Source organism: Nannospalax galili, unplaced genomic scaffold, assembly GCF_000622305.1.
Source record: "Nannospalax galili isolate Female #2095 unplaced genomic scaffold, S.galili_v1.0 scaffold369, whole genome shotgun sequence".
Classification (NCBI taxonomy): Eukaryota; Metazoa; Chordata; class Mammalia; order Rodentia; family Spalacidae; genus Nannospalax; species Nannospalax galili.
In genome coordinates, this window is record NW_008360318.1 from 837,135 (window position 1) to 857,498 (window position 20,364).

General features: G+C 40.6%; 1 protein-coding gene across 6 annotated transcripts in view; it reads left to right on the plus strand.

Moving 5' to 3' along the window:
- Positions 1-20,364, plus strand: part of Cpne4 (copine 4) — a 592,536-nt gene that overhangs the window by 268,579 nt on the left and 303,593 nt on the right. The window contains exon 1 of one of the 6 annotated variants that reach the window (XM_029559678.1): positions 8,038-8,140. The exons of the other annotated variants lie outside the window; for them this stretch is intronic. Within the exon in view, the coding sequence (XP_029415538.1) occupies positions 8,138-8,140 (3 nt within the window). The 5' untranslated portion in view covers positions 8,038-8,137. Of the gene's footprint in view, positions 1-8,037; positions 8,141-20,364 lie in introns of those variants that run through there. 6 annotated transcript variants of the gene reach the window in all.

A 20,364-nucleotide genomic window follows, 5' to 3' on the forward strand; every position in this document is an offset into this window, starting at 1 on the left:
TGGTGTGTGTGTGGAAAGATTGTAAGAGTCAGAGGTAGTGGATGACCACAAGGAAACTGTGTTTTCCAGATGACAGCATGCACAAGACCCATGCAAGCTCAAAGCAGAGAAAATCCCAGCATAGAAGTGGGGAACTGGGGAGGAAGCCCCAATCCTAACTGGGGAACTCTTGACAGCTCATAGCTACTGGGAGAGGAAGAGTCAATTTTTTAAAGGGTGTAATGCTGGGTGTGTTAACCATGCTCCAGTAGATTGACCCGTACCAAAGGGCATTTGCAGACACAAATTAGACTCCATAGATGTCAGAGTACATGAAATCAGGCAGGGTGGTATGGTGAGGTGCAGAGAGTGCAGTGGGTCTGAATGATCAAAATCTATTGTATGAATTTCTCAAAAATTCAATTAAAACAAATACCGCATTCTTAGTATACAGTCTCAGTGGGGGAATTACTGCCTAAACTATTTATTTTCCCCTTTATCCTTCTTTGGTGAACTCCTGCATAACCTTTAAGATCCAGCTTGCAGATCAGTGTCCCCACAGGCTGTCCTGTGCCTGGGCCTCTTTTGAGTCACTTACTGTTCCACAGCTCTTGAAATGCTCCATCTTTAGGTCTGTTTTCCCTGGCCTCTGAACTCCTGCCAGTAGAGACTGCATGTTTTTCTCTCCTGTGAGTCACCAGCATTACCAGCAGAGCTTAGAACTCAGTAATAATGTTCAAACCATGTCATGGAATGGAATGAATAAAAGATAGTGCATGCTCTCGGGCAAGAGGAATTCCACTTGGTATTTGATATTTATCACCAGGGCTCTGGGTCTGAAGGCAGAGCTCAGAGAATCTGAGATTCTTTTGTTTTTATTTGAAGATGTAGAAAATGTGCTTTGGGCTAATCAACAAAACAGCAGGCTCCTGTATTTTTGTTTCTGTCCTTGAGCCTGGATTTCTTCCTTGATTAGATATTCACCCTGCTTTGCATCAAGAAAATATGTGCTGAATATTTACCTTTGGCTCTCCCCTTCTTTAGCGTTTGTTTTACACTTCCCCTCCCCTCTGGAAGTTAAATCTCTTTGCTTTACTTTCATCTTAATACCTCTAATTTTTTTGATTCTTTTAATAGAACTGCGCTTCCCCAGACTTCGTGTTTTTTTCTTCAGTTTGGCTAGCTTAATTTGCAACTTCTTTATTTCCTCTTGGGGATCACAAACACTGGATCTTAATTGCATTCCTGGATGATTTAGACTCTAAGTTAGGGCATAAGAGTAAGAGTCTTTAATTTGTTCTTTATTGACCCAAGGACACCCAGGCAGGCAGCAAGCTAAAATTCCTGGTGAGTGCAATTGATTTCCAAGCCCTCCTTCATGCAGGGCTCACAATCCCATAGTTAAGTGTCAGGCAATACCCTTCAGCACTGCCTTTCTGAAAAGTCATGTTCTACCCTTTGCCAGTCGATAGTCCATGACCTTGTGCATGATGCTTAACCTCTTTGAGACTCAGGTTTTTTTTTTCGTCGAAACATTTAGAGTTGTCACATAAAGATGAGGTTGAATGAGATGACACATTTAACATGTAAACTTTTTAGCTTAATGACGGGCATGGCATCAATCCTTTTTAAGAATCAGTGTTCTCTTTATTTTGGAATGTGTTCCTCTTGATTCATTGTACTAATTGTTAACTGAGAAAAATCTACATCATAACCTTCCTCTGGGACTCTCAAAGGACTAAGAACTTTTATATAGAGGCTAATTTGAATAATAGTCTCAGAGAAAGAATCAGAGGCAGGATTGGGACAGAAGGAAAACATGGAAAGATGGACTCCTATGAAAAATAGTTTTGACTAGGCATTTGAAAACTCAGTTTGCCTTAGGACATGTTTCTGCTGGGTCTGAAGCCATTTCCTGAGCTGTCTTTCTCTGACCGCTCTCTCTATACCCCAATGTTCCAATACAATATACTTAGGCTAGTTCTAGGACTTAGCATATTAATATATGCTAAATATGTGTTAAGTATCTAAGTCTATACATTTAATTCTCTTTTTTGAAGTCTGATCAACATACAGACATGCATGTGTTCCATGTATACCTCTTGATGAGTTTGAAGGACATATACAAGCTGAGAAACCATCAAGGCCTTAGATATATCTGATGCCTCTCAAAGCTGCTTCTTCTCCACTTCACTATCAGGATTAATTTGTATGTGGTAAGAGCACTTGGCATAAAACCTGCCTTTGCAGCAAATTTTAAATATACAATTTGGTGTTGTTAGTTAAGCACTGTGCTGCCTACTCGATCTCTAGAAATCACTTGTCGTGTATAACTGAAATTCTCCACCTTTAACTGTCACCTCTCTGTTGTCCATCTCTCTGGCCACCACCATTTTCCTCTCTGCTTCTGTGAGTTGTACTGTTTTAGATCCCGTGCATCAGTGAGAGCGTGTCATATTTGTCTTTCTGTGACTGGCTCACTTCGGTTAGCCAAGTGCTCTCTATCCATCTCTATTGTTTTCACCAGCGGTGTGGTTTTATTCTTTTGTAAAGGTGAATAGTATTCCATTTTATGTGTGTAGATAACATTTTCTTCATCCATGAATATATGTTTAGATTGTTTCCATGTCTTAGCCATTGTGAATAGATCCTGACTTCAATTCTTTTATGTACATGAGACAGTAGATCTGATTTCAATTTTTTGTGAAAACCCCTTATTTTTTCCAGAACCACTTTACATTCTCATTAAGAGTGTATAAGAGTAGGGGGAGATGGTTCAGTGGTTAAGAATACTGGCTGTTCTTGTAGAGGACCCGGGTTTGGTTCCCAGCACCCACATAGTGGCCAACATCTGAGGATCTGATGCTATCTTCTGGACTCTGCAGGCATGGGTGTACTTATAAAAATTCAGGTAAAACACTCATACACATAAAATTAAAAAAAAGTTTTAAAAGAGGGTATATAAGGGTTCCCTTTGTTCTTCATCCTCACTAGGACTTGTTATCTTCTGGGTTTGTTGTTGTTGCTGTTTGTTTTATTTTGTTTTGCTAAGAGTAATCTTTAGAGGTGATATCACATTATGATTTTGATATGTATTTTCTAATGAATTTGTGATACTGAACACATTTTCATAGACCTTTAGCCATTTTTGTATGCCTTTTGGAGAAATTTAATTTACCCATTTTTCAGTTAGATTTGATTTGTTTTTCTTTTGCTATTTAGTTACATGCATTATGAATTCTTTATGTTTTGGTTATTAACCTCTTATCATATATATATATATATATGATATATATATATATATTCTCCTGTGCTGAAGGTTGCTTGGAAATTTCTTTGCTATGCAGAAGCTTTTCAGTTTTGTGTGGTCCCCACTTGTCACTTGTGTGTTTTTGGCATTGTTGCCTGTACTTTTGTGTGTGCGTGTGTCACCTCCAAACTATCACAGCCAAGGCTGATATCAAGAAGCTCATCTTCTGCATTTTCTTCTAGGAATTCATAGTTTCATATATTACTTCGAACAACTTTTTGCATTTGTCTTCATCTCTTTCTTCTCTTCTTTCTTTTTGCTTGATTCCCTTTTCAATTTGGTGTGTGTGTGTGTGTGTGTGTGTGTGTGTGTGTGTAATAAAAGATTCAGGTGATGCATGAATGAAATCTAATATACGGATCACCTAGACCAACCTAGTTGATGACCCTTAAGAAACACATCCTGCTTGTGTAATGTTGTCCAGCTGAAGTTGTTTATTGTCTTTTCTTATTATGGTTTATGAACGTCTACAGTATCCATTGGGGGACTGTGACCTGTTCTCCCTTGCATACATCAACATTGTCAGTTATTTATATTTTATCTCTTATTAGCACATGTTCTATTGGTTTTTCATTAATTCTGGTACATTTCAGTTTCAATCTTATTCAATTTCTGTGACTACACAGTTGCAGTTTGACCCTTTATATTCTGATCTCTCACTTGTCTCTAAGTTTTCACTGAAGCTCTGTTGATAAGGGGAGAGGTCATATTCATTTCTTATTGCCATTGTATCAAATTACCACACATTCAGCGGCTTGCAACTATACAAAATGTGCTCTGCCCTGAACAACATGACTATAGAATACAGGACTTTATAAGGTTCAGCTTTAGGCTTGGGGCAGGAAAACTTTTGTTCCATGTCTACCTCCTCCTACCTACATCCACCAGAGCCATATGGTCCCTAGGAATGCACTGTGTTCTCAGCTTCCTAGGGCATTTAGCCATGGGGATGGATTCCTGATCTCCAAGCTCTTCCATACCTCTCTGAATTTGATATCAACCCATGGCCTTGCCAGGAATTCAGGTCCCTTACTCTGCAGTTATTCCTACTTTTTCTCTTCTCTCCTCCTTTACTCTTGGGAAACCTCTACTGTGTGTAAGAGGACATCCTTCCCCTTTGCCTCGTTTGTGTTTAGCAAATTTTGAGAACCATAAACTTCCTTCTTCTTGATCCATTTCCTTAACAGATGTTATGGTTTTGAAAACAAACCCAAGAAGACTTGCATGCCAGGTTTTCTTTCTACCCTGCAGATCCTGCTTCAGAGACAAGGGACATGGAATAGACCATTTGTTGAACACCGGAACAGGAAAATAACAGAAAAACTGTTGTACTTTGTGACTTCTAAAAGTGCCTAAGAGATTTAAAGAATTTTTCCCTACACCTGAGTCTTCATATCAACTGATCAAGTTGTCTGTGTTTTCATGCCCCAGGTTGACAACTGTAAAATTACTGTGTTCTGATTAATATTTTAAGGTGAAGTTCATATTCTAAATTAAATGTCATTTAGTTGTATGTGGAAGGATGGCATCGAGCCAACAAAAGGTTCTCATTAACTACCAAGATGCTTTTAGGAGACTCAGATGAAGTTTGAAGTATCTAATTATAGCCAAGACCTGCTTGGTTATGGACACAGAATTTTTAATGTCTAAGTCATTAGCTAGCGTGATTCCAAATGCCTGTTCATAAGAGTGAAATGACTCTCAACTTTTATGACTTCCCATGATTTACATTGGAGTCTGTCACATTTTATTTTCCAAAGGAGGCTATAATAATATCTTCTATGCTGTATGCTTTCTCAAAGTGTGACCTCTCCTCATCTGTCAGTGTGAGTTGTAGAGTCCTGGCCCTCTTTTCTTGTACCTGGGCATCATTTTGTGGTTGTGAATGCCTCATCCAGGGCAGTTACAGTGTGTGTGTGTCGGGGGGGGGTAGTTGGGGACTGTGATTCCTGAAGCAATGAAAAAACAGCAACTTCTGTCTAGATCTTAGAACATTTGCTCTTGGTGCCAAGTTACCACATAGTAAAGAATCCTGGGTCAGGTGAAGACACCAGTTGTTAAGTATTCTGGCTGTGTTGACCACCAGACACATGAGTGAAGAAGCCTTCAAGACAATGCTAACTGCTGTCTGGCTACAACTTGAGGAATGACCCAAGTGAGAGTTATCTAGCCGAACCTTCCCCATGCCCTGAACTGTGAGAGATGGTTTAATAAATGATGGTTTCTTTTTTACAGAGGTAAAGCTTGATCTCAGAACCTTACACAAGCTAGGCAAGTATTCTACTACTGAGATACATTCCCCAACTAAATGATGCTTATACCAGTAAATTCTAGGCAATATTTTTCAGGGGGAGAAGACATGGAAAACTAGAACAGCACACTGGTCCAGAGACAAAATCAAACCTGAATTAGAAGTATAAAAATTGTTGGAATCGCTGGGCATGGTGGCACATGCCTTTAGTCCTAGCACTGAGAAGGCATAGCACTGAGAAGGCAGAGGCAGGTAGAACTTTGTGAGTTCGAGGCCAGCCTGGTCTACATAATGAGTTCCAGGACAGCTGGAGCTACAGGGAGACCCTGTCTAAAAAAGACAAAAAAAAAAAAAATTGTTGGAATCACTTGCTTAGAGTTTTGCTATTGCTATTTTTTCCCACCTGCCTCTTTTTCTTGCCAGAGATGCTTGGAAAGCATGAGTATTCTTTGCCACATATATTGCTGCAGATTTTCCTTCAAATTTGCGATCCACAATAATGCGTTTCCCCAGGGCAGTAAGAAAAGCAAGATCTGGCCTTTCTAGGAGGATGCACATTTCCCAGCTTTGCAGCAGGTGGCATGTGATTCATCCATAGAGGATTTAGATAGGAGCGAAGAGAGGAAAATCACAGAATGGGTAACAAGAAGTCTTCTGGTATCATGTGGAATTCTCTTGTGTAAGACTCAACGGCCGGTAAGACCTGGGAGATGACTTGAGCAATGGTGACGACTAAGCTGCATGACTCCAGTTTGCCTTGGCCTTGACCATGTGACAATGCTGTAGTTATAAGAGAAAGATTGGAAGCATTGGCACTTCTTGTGGCCTAGGCTTAGAAGAGGTGCACTGTCCCCTTGTGCCACATTCCACTTGCTAAAACTAGTTTAAAGGCCATCTCAGATAAAGGAGAAGAATATATTATATCTTTACATGAGGTATATGAGAATATATTATACCTTTACATGAGATGACTTAAAGGTCACACTGCAGATGACAGTGGACAAAGAGAGCAGTAAAAATGTCCCTTGTTACAATCATTCGTCTCTGGTCCTGGAGGGCCATTCTCCTGGTTCTGTGGGTCAGGTTATGTGGGGGAATCTGACAAGAACTAAATGTAGTTGGATGCTGGGTATTTATTCATAAGACTGAAGTCATTGTAAGTGGATACAACTAGGTTTGTGAACAGTTTTCAAATCATATAGTCCATTAATATTTACAGTTTGTATTTTATATTATGTGTCTATTCCTTGACTGTAATACTGCCCCTCTGTCATCTGGATTATAATTATAGTCTTTGTACAGCAGTTAAGTTTCACAGAATAGAAATGTTGCTAATGATAAAAATCTACTGTGCATGGATGGAGAAGACAGAGTCGTATAACTCTCAGGACTTCTACCTTTTGGAAGAAATGGAGTATCACAAATCTTTAGTGCTGGCAGGGAATTTCAACCAACCACTTCTCTGATGGGATAGGTTAGTCAGAAATGTTTTATGTATGTTAGAGTCAGAGGCAGAGACTGACTTATTCTAGGTATTAGGAGGCATATATAAAAGATAAGGTGTAAAACAAAAGAATTATGGGTTTTTCTGTGCCACGAGCCAGATCTTATAAGCTGAGATGCGTAGAGATGGAGTCACTTAGGGACTTATTTTGTTAGAATTTTTCTTTCTTTTTCAAGGTATTGGCGATTCAATCTAGAGCCTTATCATGTTAGGCAAATACTCTGTCACTGATGTACACTGCTAGTGTAAGAACAGATTCTTATTCATTCTGTAAATTATTTTCATAACCATCATTTTGATCACTGTATACTATTCCAGCAATTAGAAGCACATGTTTAACAATTTCCTTCTTGTTGAACACTGATGTTCTGTCTCTCATTTCTTTTCAGTAGAAATAATACTGTGATTAACATTTGCAAACAGTGTGTTCTCTCCACCTGTGTATGAGTTCAAGAGGGCAGAGTTATATGTGTCTATGTCCCCCATGCTGAGAGCAGTGACTCACACAGAACAGGTGTCCGGGTATGTTTCAATGTCTTTTTAATGAGTAGCATTTTCTTCATACTTTGAACTGTTTTCTAACAAGAAATTCCCAGATATCTACACTCTTGTTCAAATATTTCCTTCAAGGAGAACAATGAATCTACGTGTACAAATTTTTCTTCCATACGAAAAACTTGATATAAACACTTACCAGTCAAACTTCCTTTTAGTTTTATTCTCTGGGAAGAAAGAGTGAGCTAAACTTGAAAGAAATTAATTGTATTATGAAGCTGGGCAGCGAAGGGAGTCAGCATTTCCTGTCAGCTAGTATATGTTAAACATGACGCATCGTGTCTAACGCACATACTTACAACTTCATGAGTCATTCTTCCTTTTCTTAATGAATAGTGGCCTTCTTTATCCCTTGGGGCTGGTTGTGGTTTGAAGTCCACTAAGAATCCGATAGTTTTAAGGTCCTGTTGTATTGCTGGTTGGTTTATTTCCTTCGGTTTTCAGTCGGTGGATGTCCTTGCTGGTGGGAATCATTTCTTGAAGACAACAATTATTAGATCTTGCCTTTTCAGCTCTTCCGGCTAGTCTGTATCTTTTAATGGTGAGTTGATGCTATGTACGTTTAAGTTTATTATTGAGAGAGGTTTGCTAATTCCTGTAATTTTGTTTGTTTTTCTAATAGGTTGGAATATTGTTTGTTCCTCTCTTTTTTTAGGAAGTTCTATGTTGATTTCCATACAAGCTATACCAGTTGATATTCCCACCAATGGTGTGTAAGTGTTTCTTTTTCTCACAGCGTTTCCAGCCTTCATTGCCATTGGTTTTATGGATAACCATGCTGACGGGTGTGACATGGACTCTCAGTGCAGACTGGATGTGTGTTCAATGCAGATGGCCAAGGATGTTAACACTTTTTCAAACATTTATTGGCCATTTGTGTTTCTTCTTTTCAGAGTTGTCTATTCAATTCATGTATGTATTGATTAGATGATTCATTTTTATTTAGTATTTGATCTTTAGAACATTTTAAGACAAGCACAAATGAAGGCAATTCATGAATACTAGGCCATCACTGCAGAAAAAAGAAATGCTATATACAGAAAAGAAAGAGTCTCAATCATAAGCTCACAGGAAAGAATAATTTTCCTGGGAGAAAAAAGGAGGACTAGAAAGGAACCCATCATGTCCAATGCCTGGCCTTTAAGGCTACTGTAAGGATACTTGTCTGTGCATGTTTATTGCTGTACCATTTTCAATAGGTAAGATGTGAGCAGACTCAATATGTACCCACAGATGGATGGATAAAGAAAACGTGGGACACTAAACAGAGTTCCATTCAGCTATAAAGGACCATGAAAGCATGACGTTCAGATGAAGCAAAATGGATGAAAATGGAGATGGTTACGTTAAGTGAAATAAGCCAGACTCAGAAGACAAACGTGTGTCCTTCCTTATGTGTAGAATGTGGGGAGGTGTGTGTGTGTGTGTGTGTGTGTGTGTGTGTGTGTATGCATATTGTATTTTCCAAAACAGAGTGCAATTACACTTTCTGTCTCTCATACTCATCTTGTATTGTGATGCTGGTACTCTTTAGATTGAAATATGGGGGTCATGTTCAAGTCTGCAATGGCCTACTTGAATCATGGCAAAAAATGATGCTGTTATGTTTGAGTGAGAGAGAGAGAGAGAGAGAAAGAGAGAGAGATGTGAGCATAGAAATATGATTATGACAGGAGAGGAAGAGATCTAGAGGGAGCATGGGAAAAAGAAGTAATGGAATATATGTAGCACCTAAAACAAAGGAGGCACTATCTTGAGAGAAAGACAGGCTGGGTTATAAATAAGAACTAATTATAATAATATGTACACATGAAAATGCTGTCATGAAACCTGTTACTTTGTATGCTAACATAAAAACATAAATGAAAAAGAAAAGAAAATTCTCCAACAAAATAATCTGGAAAACTAATTCCAGGCTTCTGCTTGTCCTTTCCAAGGCCATGGTATTAACGCCCAGGTTAACAGCTTGAAGTTCCTATTCAGAACAACGTGTCTGTGGGTTACTGACCTGTTATATGGTAATTTTGGGCTCTGTATTATCATGCCCTGGTCTCTCTTTAAGGCCATTAGCAAGCAGCATGTTCCTTCTGTGCCTCCAAAATATCTCTGTGATTCAGTTCGGCATCCTCAGACACCTTAAGAGCTTTGGAGGAGGTTCCAGGGTTGCCCCTGGCAAACACTTTGTGCTTTTGTACCTATTCCTTGATGGCCTTCCCTGCCTTGCTGAGAGAAGCTCAGTATGTTGTGACTAAGGCCTTTACATTTAATAGCACCTGTCGGCACTACCCTGGCCCATCCCAGCAGAGTTCCACACAGAGCCAAAACCTGATGACAGCCTCCCGGTACTTCAATTTTGGGGGTGCAGAAGGAGCAGCTGGGCAGTTTGTTAACACTTTTCACTTTGCTAAACTGAAAAGTTTGCAATAGTCTACTGTTCTACACCCCAAACTAGAGGCTCTGGGCATTTGGGTGATAATTCCTGTGCTCTTAGCTCTTTGCTGCTTTCGTCATCCAACATTCCTGTGCTTTCAGTATCACTTGTTCATTACTTTGACCAGTGGTCGGAAATAGATTCTCACTGATGCCCTTTTGGGTCATTTTCTCTATGAGTCTTTCATCCCTCTTTTCTGATTTGACATGAAACTTACATATGTTTTGTCTTTTTCCTAATCCCTTACCCTGGTTCCTTAAGAGGTTGTTTTTACCTCTCATCTGTGGGCCTGGCAGTGCCTGCCCCTCGATCTTCCTGCTGGCTTTTAACTTGTTAGTTCTTTCTGATTTCTAGCATGGATTGGTGACAGTGCCACTAGGCAATATATCCAGCTGTACTCTTAACCTTGAGCTTTTCCTGTATATTTGTCGGTACTCAAAGCCTGAGAGAATGCTAGTTAAGTAGTATGCTGTAGTTTATGCTGTCAGATGTTTTGCACTGCAATGCCCTGTGTTTTAAAAAGCTAACCCTTGACTGAGTGGTCAGCTTCGATGAAAAGTCAGGACCCAGAGCTCATCCGCACCCCAGCTCATCTCCTGTGGACCCACAACTTTAGTGGAGACCTTACCAGATGAGACATCTGGGTTTGATTCAATATCTGTTTCAGTTTAGGGTCATAAAACACATATGTTTCAGTTTACGGTCAGAAGGCAACTTTTTACATTGATTTTATAGATTCACCTCTTCAGCAGTAGTACATAATGTCTGCAGGGATTGGACAGGAATTCATTGGAAAATGCAGTAAAGTTCAAAAATAAACTTGACCCCATTTCAATCAGGAAAACAGCATGAGCTTTTTACAAAATCCCAGGCACTGCCTGAGTAGTGATTGATTGGCCTGCTGTGGCCATTACTAATAGAAACAAGCCATTTCTCCCAGGCCCTTGGAACAAATGATGGAGGCTACTTGCACGTGCTATTTGAAGAAATATGTTCATGTAGCACATCATAGTTCAGGGTCTGAATACTTAGATGCTTGGCCTACAGCCCTGCTAGTATACTGAACTCTGCCCCGCTTCTCATCCCTACTTTCTTCTTTACAATTAAAATAGGAATTGTTTGAGAATCTTTTGATATGATTCCTTGCTGTGAGTGCATCCCTGAAATAGCTCAGTCCTGTGCTCTTTTCCCCTTCCAACCTCACTGAAGCCTTGAATTGAAAGAGACCTTATTTTCTTTTCTTACCCATTAAACATTTTTGGCAAGTAATGGCTCGGATCCAAGCTAACCCTTACATTCTAGGTATTTTTGAAATAAATATACTGATATATTTATGATCAGAATTCTGAATATTGTTTTTATAAACCTGTAGCAAGTTGATAGAACATGAAAGAATTATCAGTCATTAGACTTATTTATGAAAAATTATTTTTTCTGCCATCTTTCTTGTTTGTCTACAACTCCACAGTCCACATCGGTTCCGCCATATACCCATCCTTCTGACCACCCATAGTATTTATTGACCAACCACTATATCCTAGGATCATTGCAGCTTGCCATGTAATAGCAGTAGAAATCTTTAAACAGGTCTCTAGCCATCCTAATGGTTAGTGGGGTCACCAGCTATTTGGGGGTAGCTAGGAAAGATTTCTGGGAGGAGGAGATTAATAAATATGCTCACATACCAACAAGAAGCAGTTCATATGTCAACTCAGATCCAGTGTTGACAGCTCATAGAATCTGAAACCTATTCCATTCCTAGTTTTGTATTTGTTCTTCTGATGAAGAGGAGGCAGTGACCACAGCTGCTGACACTGGCTACTTCTTTACTAAGCCTAGAGCAATTGCACATGCCAGCCCTTGCAGGATCAATACAACCTCTCATCTAGCAACTATACTATGTGAAGGGAACCAGGCTGCCATTTAAAATAGTGATTGTGGGTCTGGAGAGATGGCTCAGTGGTTAAGAGCATTGGCCGCTCTTGCAGAGGACCTGGGTTCAGTTTCCAGCACCCACATGGCAGATAACATCCATCCGTATCTCCAGTTCCAGGGGATCCAACACCCTCTTTGACCTCCATGGGCATTGCATGACAGGTGCACTTATGTACATGCAGGCCATACACTCATACATATAAAATAAAATAAAAATAATAAAAAGCCAGGCATCGTGGCGCACGCCTTTAATTCCAGCACTCGGGAGGCAGAGGCAGGCGGATCTCTGTGAGTTCAAGGCCAGCCTGGTCTACATAGTGAGTTCCAGGACAGCTGGAGCTACAGGGAGACCCTGTCTCAAAAATAAATAAATAAATAAAAATAAAATGATGATGGTATAAGCCTGGTGTAGTGGTAGAGACAGTCACGGGAGCTGAGTGACAGACAATAAGGGAAGACATTGCTGAAGATTGGTCTAGTTTATGATTTCATGAAATTCAGAGACAGAGGAATGATAACAAAGATTTAAATTAAAATAAAACATTAGAACACATGTAATATTTTTTTAAGCATAAAATCTAATTCTTTCGACCAGTCTTGCCTAAAAAACAGGCTCAGTGCAGTGGGACAGGCTGTCCTCTGGCAGAAACGTGGAAGAATGATTGGCTTCACACAACTTTGGGAGCAGGCTTTGCCTTGGGTGCATTTACTTTGGTGAACCCATTTGGTATCACAGCTCCATCCACTCACTGCCTTGGTCTATTCCACAGCATTAACCTTACATGAGTTTATTTTCACTTGGGGAAAGTGCTGGTCCAGTCCTCTGTTTCTTTTCTACCTCAGTTATATCCAGTCTCTCAAGAGACAGCTTAAAAAGTTGAAAACACCTACAACAGCATTCATGACATTTGCTTTTTTCAAAGCCTGTTTTCAAAACTCTACAAAGTGAATAAATACATCTGAAGATCTTTACAAAGGCCTTGACTGTGGGAAAAGTGTCTTTAATTGATGCAGGACACGTGAGTTCAATTTATTGTTTGTAATATTTTTAATTGAGTTTTTGTGCATTTCCTATAATAGCACTTAATCAAATTTAGATCTTATCAAATTTAAAATTTAAAGTGTAATTGAGTTAAACCCTGCATAACTATCTTGTTGATTTTCTTTTGGATTTTGGTTTAAAAATTAGAAAGGAGAAATGTGAACTACAATTATTTTGTAAAGAGTTGTGGTGCCATCAGCATTAGTAGCTCATTAACCAATGTCACCAGCTTCCCACAATTTAGTGTTAATTGCACATCCCTGTTCAGCTAAGTATTTGATCCAGATGTGGAAAGAGTAAGAAGTAACTACCCTTTTGCTTCCAAACCCTTGTCACAGTAGGACTTTCAAGTTCCTCATAAAACTGTCACATTGGATTCAACCAAAAGACCACATCTGCCAGCAAGTATCTGCTCCTAGATCCATAGGCCAGGTCACATAACGTTCCCAGGTGTGAATTTTCATGCCACTCTATACACACCTCTTACAATAGACCTGCACCATTTCCCTTTTTCTAATTGAATTTTTGTGGATTTCAGACAATATATTTTGATCTTGATTATATTTAGAACCCCTCTTCTATCTGCTCTGCCATACAATCCCCCACTCAATTTCATGTACTTTATTGTGTGTGTGTGTGTGTGTGTGTGTGTGTGTGTGTGTAAAGCATTTAGAGTCAAATTTGTGTCCCCAAATGTCCTTCGATGTGAGTCCATCCACTGGAGCCTGGCTAACCTATCAAGAGTTACACCCTTAAAAGAGACTGTTCTCCCCTTCCCAGGGCCATTGGTTTCCAATACTTCCTCAGGTAGGGTTGGAGGTTCCTTTTTGAAAAATTTTTATTTTATGTGTATGAGTGTATTGTCTGCATGTGTATAAGTGCACCTGGGTCATGCAGTGCCCTTAAAGGTCAGAAGAAGGTGTCGGATCCCCTGGAGCTGGAGTTACTGACTGTTAGCTGCCCTGTGAGTGCTAGGAATCAAATCCAGGTTCTCTGCAAGAGCAGGCAGTGCTCCTAGTCATTCTGCCGTCTCTCCAGCCTGGGTCGGAGTTTCTTACCCACTTCCCCTGACTTCAGCTAGGTGGCAGTTGTGCATGTCACCTTTGCTCTGAGTTCATATGAGTGACTGACTGCCCAGCTGTCTAGAAAACTCTTTTCTGTGGTCACCACCTACGTCATTTTTTGTGTGTTTGTAATTACCTGGTTTTATGTGTCTAGCTCTCATATAATATTCTTTGGGGCAGAAACCACTTTTAACTTCTCTTCCCCTTGTCTAGAACAAATAAGCCATTAATCAGAGTCGCTGGTTGCTGGGGGAGACTGAATCAATGTTGTTCACATCTGTACCTACATTTTAGTTGGTGCAGTCTTAGAGTCAAGCTCTTGAAAAATATTCTTGACATAATCATAGCAGAGGTCCAATGGCAGAGCATCTGTGGTCATATTTCCTGTAATTTGTCATTCACTAGATGTTTTGAGCCAAATGTTTATGTCTCCCTAAAATTCATGCATTGAAATCCTTATCCCAAGAATGGAAGATAATGTCTGTAGGTAGGCAGCTCCAAATCACTGCAGATGAGGAGGATTGTGACGTGTTCTGCTCTCTGGTCCTCTCTCCTTGGTGAATGGCAGTGCATGGAAAGCTGGTTCCAAGGCTTCACAGCTCTTTCCCCACTGTCACCTGCAGAGTTGAAATTTTCCATGTGGAACGAAGCCAATGTAAGATATGTCTGGAAGCTGGAGATGGCTGGCCTGGTAAGGAATTTGAAAAGGAACCATTCTGCCCTTTTCCAAAGAAAGTGAGAGCAGTCTTAGGGTCAGAGGCAAAAAAAAGTTGCTGCCTTTGCAAAAAAAAAAAGTTAGATTTATCCACCATCATTATATGAAAAGGATATGTGTGGATTATTCTAACAACAAAGGCGTGCAGCCTGAGGATGACTCCCGTGGACTGCTTCTGGCAGCCGCTATGGCATGGATGCTCTTTGGGTGGGAGGTTTCTGTTCATTTGCAAATGCGATGACATTTTCAGCTTTTTGTACCAGGAACAGAAGCACCTTAGGAAGCTCCAGGTTGAATGCCTTCTCCCTGGAGAGAAGCAAATGAATTTAAATCTATTGGGATAGGAGGAAGTTGGGGAGGAGGGGGGCACGTTGTATGGCACTGACCTATGGTTTAGAGAAAATGTTTGTATTTGTCTCTTTCCTCCAACCTGCATTGTTTTCTCAGGATACAACAGGCATAAAGCTTCAAGACTATGTAGAAAGCTATAAGGTAGCTGTGTCCTCTTGACCTGAGGTAGCAGGCCTAGAATCAATGAATGTGTCTATAACCAGACCCCTGGGAACGCATGGGACACCTGACATCATTGAAATTAGGGACTCAGTTTAACAGCAAGTTTGATAAAAAGAGAGCTCATCATGGTCAAATCCCCTCTTTATGTAGTTAATGAAGCTGAAGATGAGTCCAAAATGGCTTAATGCAGCTGAAAATTTCTCAGAGAATGGCTGTTCTTCTCAGCTGTGATGAAAGAGTAAACAGTGCTCCATGTGTAGAAGTCTCCCATCACTTTCTCAAGCCAGGGAAATTAGAGCCCAAGGGAAACTCCTTGGTGCTGAACCCATGCCTGTTTCCAGGAGAGAAGGAATGGAGAGAAACTGAAGGACTCCTGTGCAACTAGGCACAAAGTCAGTACTCTGCCTTGTGCTCCAAAAACCATGCCTCTCTCTGGGGTTCTGAACCGAAACCGTCAGTATGTAGCTGTTAGTTAAAACCCACCCCAAAATAAGAGTAACAGTATTTCCAAGTCATCACGGAAAAACCCTAGATTGGTTGATTAATTGATTGATTATGTTGTCAGTTTGCCTGCAGATTTTCTCCTGGGTTAGATCTTTTATGTCCCTGAATAACAGTGTCATCTGCAAAATGAAGCAATAAACAACAAACAAAATAGCAGTACCACCCTGGTTACTGATAGATAAAAAAGTAGCCATATAAGGAATAGGGTTAATTAGGAGAAGGCAGAGTTTATTAGCAAAGGAACACACTGGGCAGATTCCCTTCTGGGCAGGGAAAATGTCTGCCCCGGGTCATGAGCTGGGGTCTTTTAAGGAGGAGGCTTCTGCTTCCTGCAGAAGGTGGGAAGATGTTTTAAGTTGGGTGGGGGGAAGTGGGAGAGCGGGACTGTTAAAACCCATCCTCTTTAGAGATCAAAGGGGAAGCCTGCTGTGTTGGCCAAACAGTGGAGAAAAGTCTCCTTCTCTTGACTTCAAAGACCGAGGTGCTTATCAGCTTGGTTCTCTTTTTTCAGGAGCATGAGAAGTCCTTGGGATCCTGTTGGTGAGGGGGTGGGGCTATCTGAACCTTAACATTCCAGCCTTTTGTGTTATAGGATAGGGGATACCCTTGTCATCTTGCTACTTCCCGCTGGACCGGGTTGATGGGGGGATGTCTGGATTAAGGGTCAGTCAGACAGCAGGGGTTCCCTCTTCATGCATCTCAACAGGTCCTCGGTGGTTGACAGGTGCTTGTATACATGTGGAGGGAAGGAAAGTAACAACTGATTAAAATTAGTTTTTTGTTTTCTTTTCTTCTGCCAGGGCTGAACTTGAGAGTGATGGACTCAGGATTTGTTTTCAGGCATTTTGATAGCTGTTGGAAGGGCTAGAATCAGAGTCAGTTACCTCTCAAAGGCTTCTAGATAGGGAGAGAAAACAAATTTAGCCATCATTTAATTTTTTAGGCTAGAACAATAGTGGGTTGCCTCTCTTAGCTGTAAGTGGGCACTACAGTATTGTAGACCAAGATTTGAAGTCTTACATCTGAGTGACATTATCTTATTAGGAAGAAAATCATCAATGAGAGATAATTGTCTAAATAACAAGAGCTTACATCTAATGTCTAGGTTGTGTAATCCCTTGAACCCTTAAAATATACTGATGACTTTAATTTTGGTTATACTTTCCTTTTGGGTGTTTAAGACCATACTGTTGGCCCAAATAAACCAATTTATTTTTACTCTTAAGGTCATATGAGGTTTTGGTCCTCAGGGGTCACATGGGCTTGGGGGGAGCCCCTGGATCCTCAGACTTTTCTTTTACCAGTTCCATCTATGTGAAGATAAGTCAAGAGGTCTTGCTTGACCTCGGCTTTGCTTGGAAGTATGGAGGAAATGTTTCCTCTGTGTTGACCCTCTTTGCAGACTGGACTCTGGTTCAAGTCCATCTTTTGGGGTCTCCATGGCCTCCCTGAACAAGAGGACAGGTGACTCTCCAAAGTTACAGGATATTTGAAGAGATGCGCCATAGCCCCTGTAACTTGTTTGACCTTGGAGGGCAAGGAACAAAAATTTGTCCCTTTATGTCCCTCTGACCAGATTAATATAGGCCTTAGAGTCTAGCTATTAAACACCCAACAAGGTTAGTTACACTAGTCTGGTACGTTAATTACCATGTGCTGTGTAGATAGAGCTTGGGAAACATCCTTAAATAAACCTTGTCTAGACATCCTTAAACTAGTTGACTAAGCTGCGACCTTAGAAATTTCAAGATTGTCTACACTTTATCCTTGTCTCTTCCTTCTTATATTGTAACAACCCTACACAGACCTTCATCACCTGCCTAGCTCTCTCATTTCTCTCAATTCTGGAACTATCCAGCCATCATAATTTCCATATATAAATCCTTCTTTAAAAATATCTCCATTCTCGTATCCTTCCAACATCCTCCACTCTTCCATTTTCTTTTTTTAATAACCATGAGACACAATATCATTAGCAAACAAATTTTTTATCTGTTGTGAGACTTCTTTTCCTGGGGATACTAAGCAGTGTTTTTCCCTTTTTAGGTTGTAGTATCAAACCAATGTTTGATTACATTAAAGTTTTTCTGGGGAACCAGTGAATTTACTGAGCTTACTTACAGAGAGGACTGAGGGGTTGTTGAGGTATATGAGTGACCTGAGAGTATTTACATTGGGAAGCCTTAACCCGGCATGGATCCAGCCTTCTCTTCCTAGCCTTTTCCAGATAATATACTTTAGTCTTCCCCAAGTCCGGACGACAATGTGATTAGGATCAAATTACATACAGTTGGCTGGGAAGAACAGTTGGATACTCAGGTGAGGGTCCATTGACCCTGTTTACCCCTCCTCCTTTAATTAGATACTTAAGCCAACAAGTCCAATTGTGATGATTTTTTGTTAGTGGACACAGCTAAAGTCATGAATATGGTAGTTGTTTGACTCAGAAGAAAGTAGTGTGTAGCATCATCTTATTAAAAGAACATGGAATCTAAATTATATACATAAGATAATGTAATGAGTTAATATTACCCGTGTACATATTGTGTTTTATAAGTTTCTAGGTAAATCTTTTACCTTATGTGGTTTAGAGAGTGGTCTACCAAAATGTTGCTTTAGGTGGAAAAAAGCATAGTTAAACATTATCAAATTGATGTTTACAACCTCCAGCATAATCAATTAAGGAAAAGAGGTTGGGAGAAGGGGAGTCCCGGGAAGAGGCCAGAGTGGGAGAGATGGGAGGGGTGTCCTGTCCATGAGGGGACATGGGCAGGAGTATCGGAGGCAGGGTCTGGAATTTAAGTAGAAGTTAGATACAGGAGGGATAGATGGGTTATTTGAGCTAGAAGCCAGAATAGGGGAGACTAGGGAATATTTGGCAAGGAGGTGTTTAAGGTTTTGGATATCCTCAAGTAGAGGAGAGTTAGTGGAAGGAGAGCCGGTGATGAACTTAAGAGTGGTGCCGGGGAGGGGGTAGGTCATGGTGTGCAGAGGGAATTTGAGCTGGAGAAAGGAGGAGAGATGGGTTGGGCCCTGGAATGGGAGGCAAGGGAGAGTATAGCAAGGAGAGAGCATGGGGAGGACTTGGCTGTGCCTCAGGCTGGGGAGTAAGAGGAGGTTGGGGATGGGTCCTAATCGGAGGCAGTTCATCGGCTATGGTAGGATCAAAAGTTGAGGTGAAAGGGTAGGGAGGAGGGGGGGCAGAGGCCCCTGGTGGGTTGGGATCCCATGAAACTGTCTTAGCCAGAAGAACCAGATGGGAAGAACATGGGACCCAGAGGGAGGGATTAGCACGGAGATCAAAGGAAGCTTGGCTGCATGGTAATTTGGACCATTTGCCTTTACAACGGCAGAAATTTTCTAAATCTCTCAAAATATTGAAGTTTAAGGTTCTACTGTATGGCCAAACAGAGTTATTATCTAACTTTTACTGAGGCCAGACAGTGGTGCACAGGAACTTCAGGCATTTTGGCCTGATTGTATCCAAAAGTCCTAGTTGTTTTAAGGATGTAAGAAGACAAGCAAGAAGTGTGAGACCCTGAGACTTTGAGTGGGTGGTTCCCATAGTGACAGATTAAGTACAGAGTGAAGAGGAGATAGAGAAAGAACCAAGCAAGTGGGTAGGAGGTAGAAATAGAACCGAGGAGATGGGAGACAATGAAAATCCTCTCTCCATAGGGAGTGGAGGCAGGATCATGAGTCTGGGTAGGAATGTACAGCAGATAAGGAAAAGAGAGAGAAAGGGAGGGAGTAGGAGGAAAAGGGTTTTGGCATTGGTCACGCAAAATGAGAATGAGGAGAACCAGGCACCAAAACAAAGCGTCCTTCTTTGTTGCGCAGGTTCAAGTTATTATTTTCGAGTTATTTCCAAGTCCCAGAAGGTGGCGTCCCACAATTAGATCATCAGGGAGAGGAAAGGTGAGATCCTGTCCTGGACAGGAAGTAGTTCATGCTTCTATCTCTGGAAATAGTGTCCTATATCCAGAGAAAGGAAAGGGTTTTCCAACACATGTGTGATTTCGAGGCAAGCGAGAGGAGCGGAAAACCCTGCAATTGAGAGTGTGGCATGACCAGCCAGTAGATGGAGACAAAGTACAAGGAATGGGATGGGAGAAAAGCAGAAAAAATGCAGTGAACCAGAAGGGAGGGAAGTTTGTGGAACAAGTTGATCCTGAGGTTTAGTAGAGGCTGAGGGAAGATGAGCGCCAGAAAGGCAGTGGTGAGGTAAAGGGAGGGAGGGAGAGAGAGAGAGAGACAGAGAGAGAGAGAGAGAAATAGGGAGAGAGAGAGATAGGGAGAAAGGTACTTAAAATTAATTTATATATTTTAGTACCAGGAACCATGTTGTAGATTAAAGAGAGAATATTTTGGCTGAAAAAAAATATTTGGTGTTAATTTAACATTTTTGGTTTGTATGAGATTTTTAGTTAAAAAAATTAATATGGTTCCAAGTAAATTAATTTTAAGAAGCATAAATTTATGTTGACTGTATATACATATTTAGTTATATAGTCTTTGTTGAGACTGTGGTTGATCATTTTAAACTAAAACATCTTTGAAG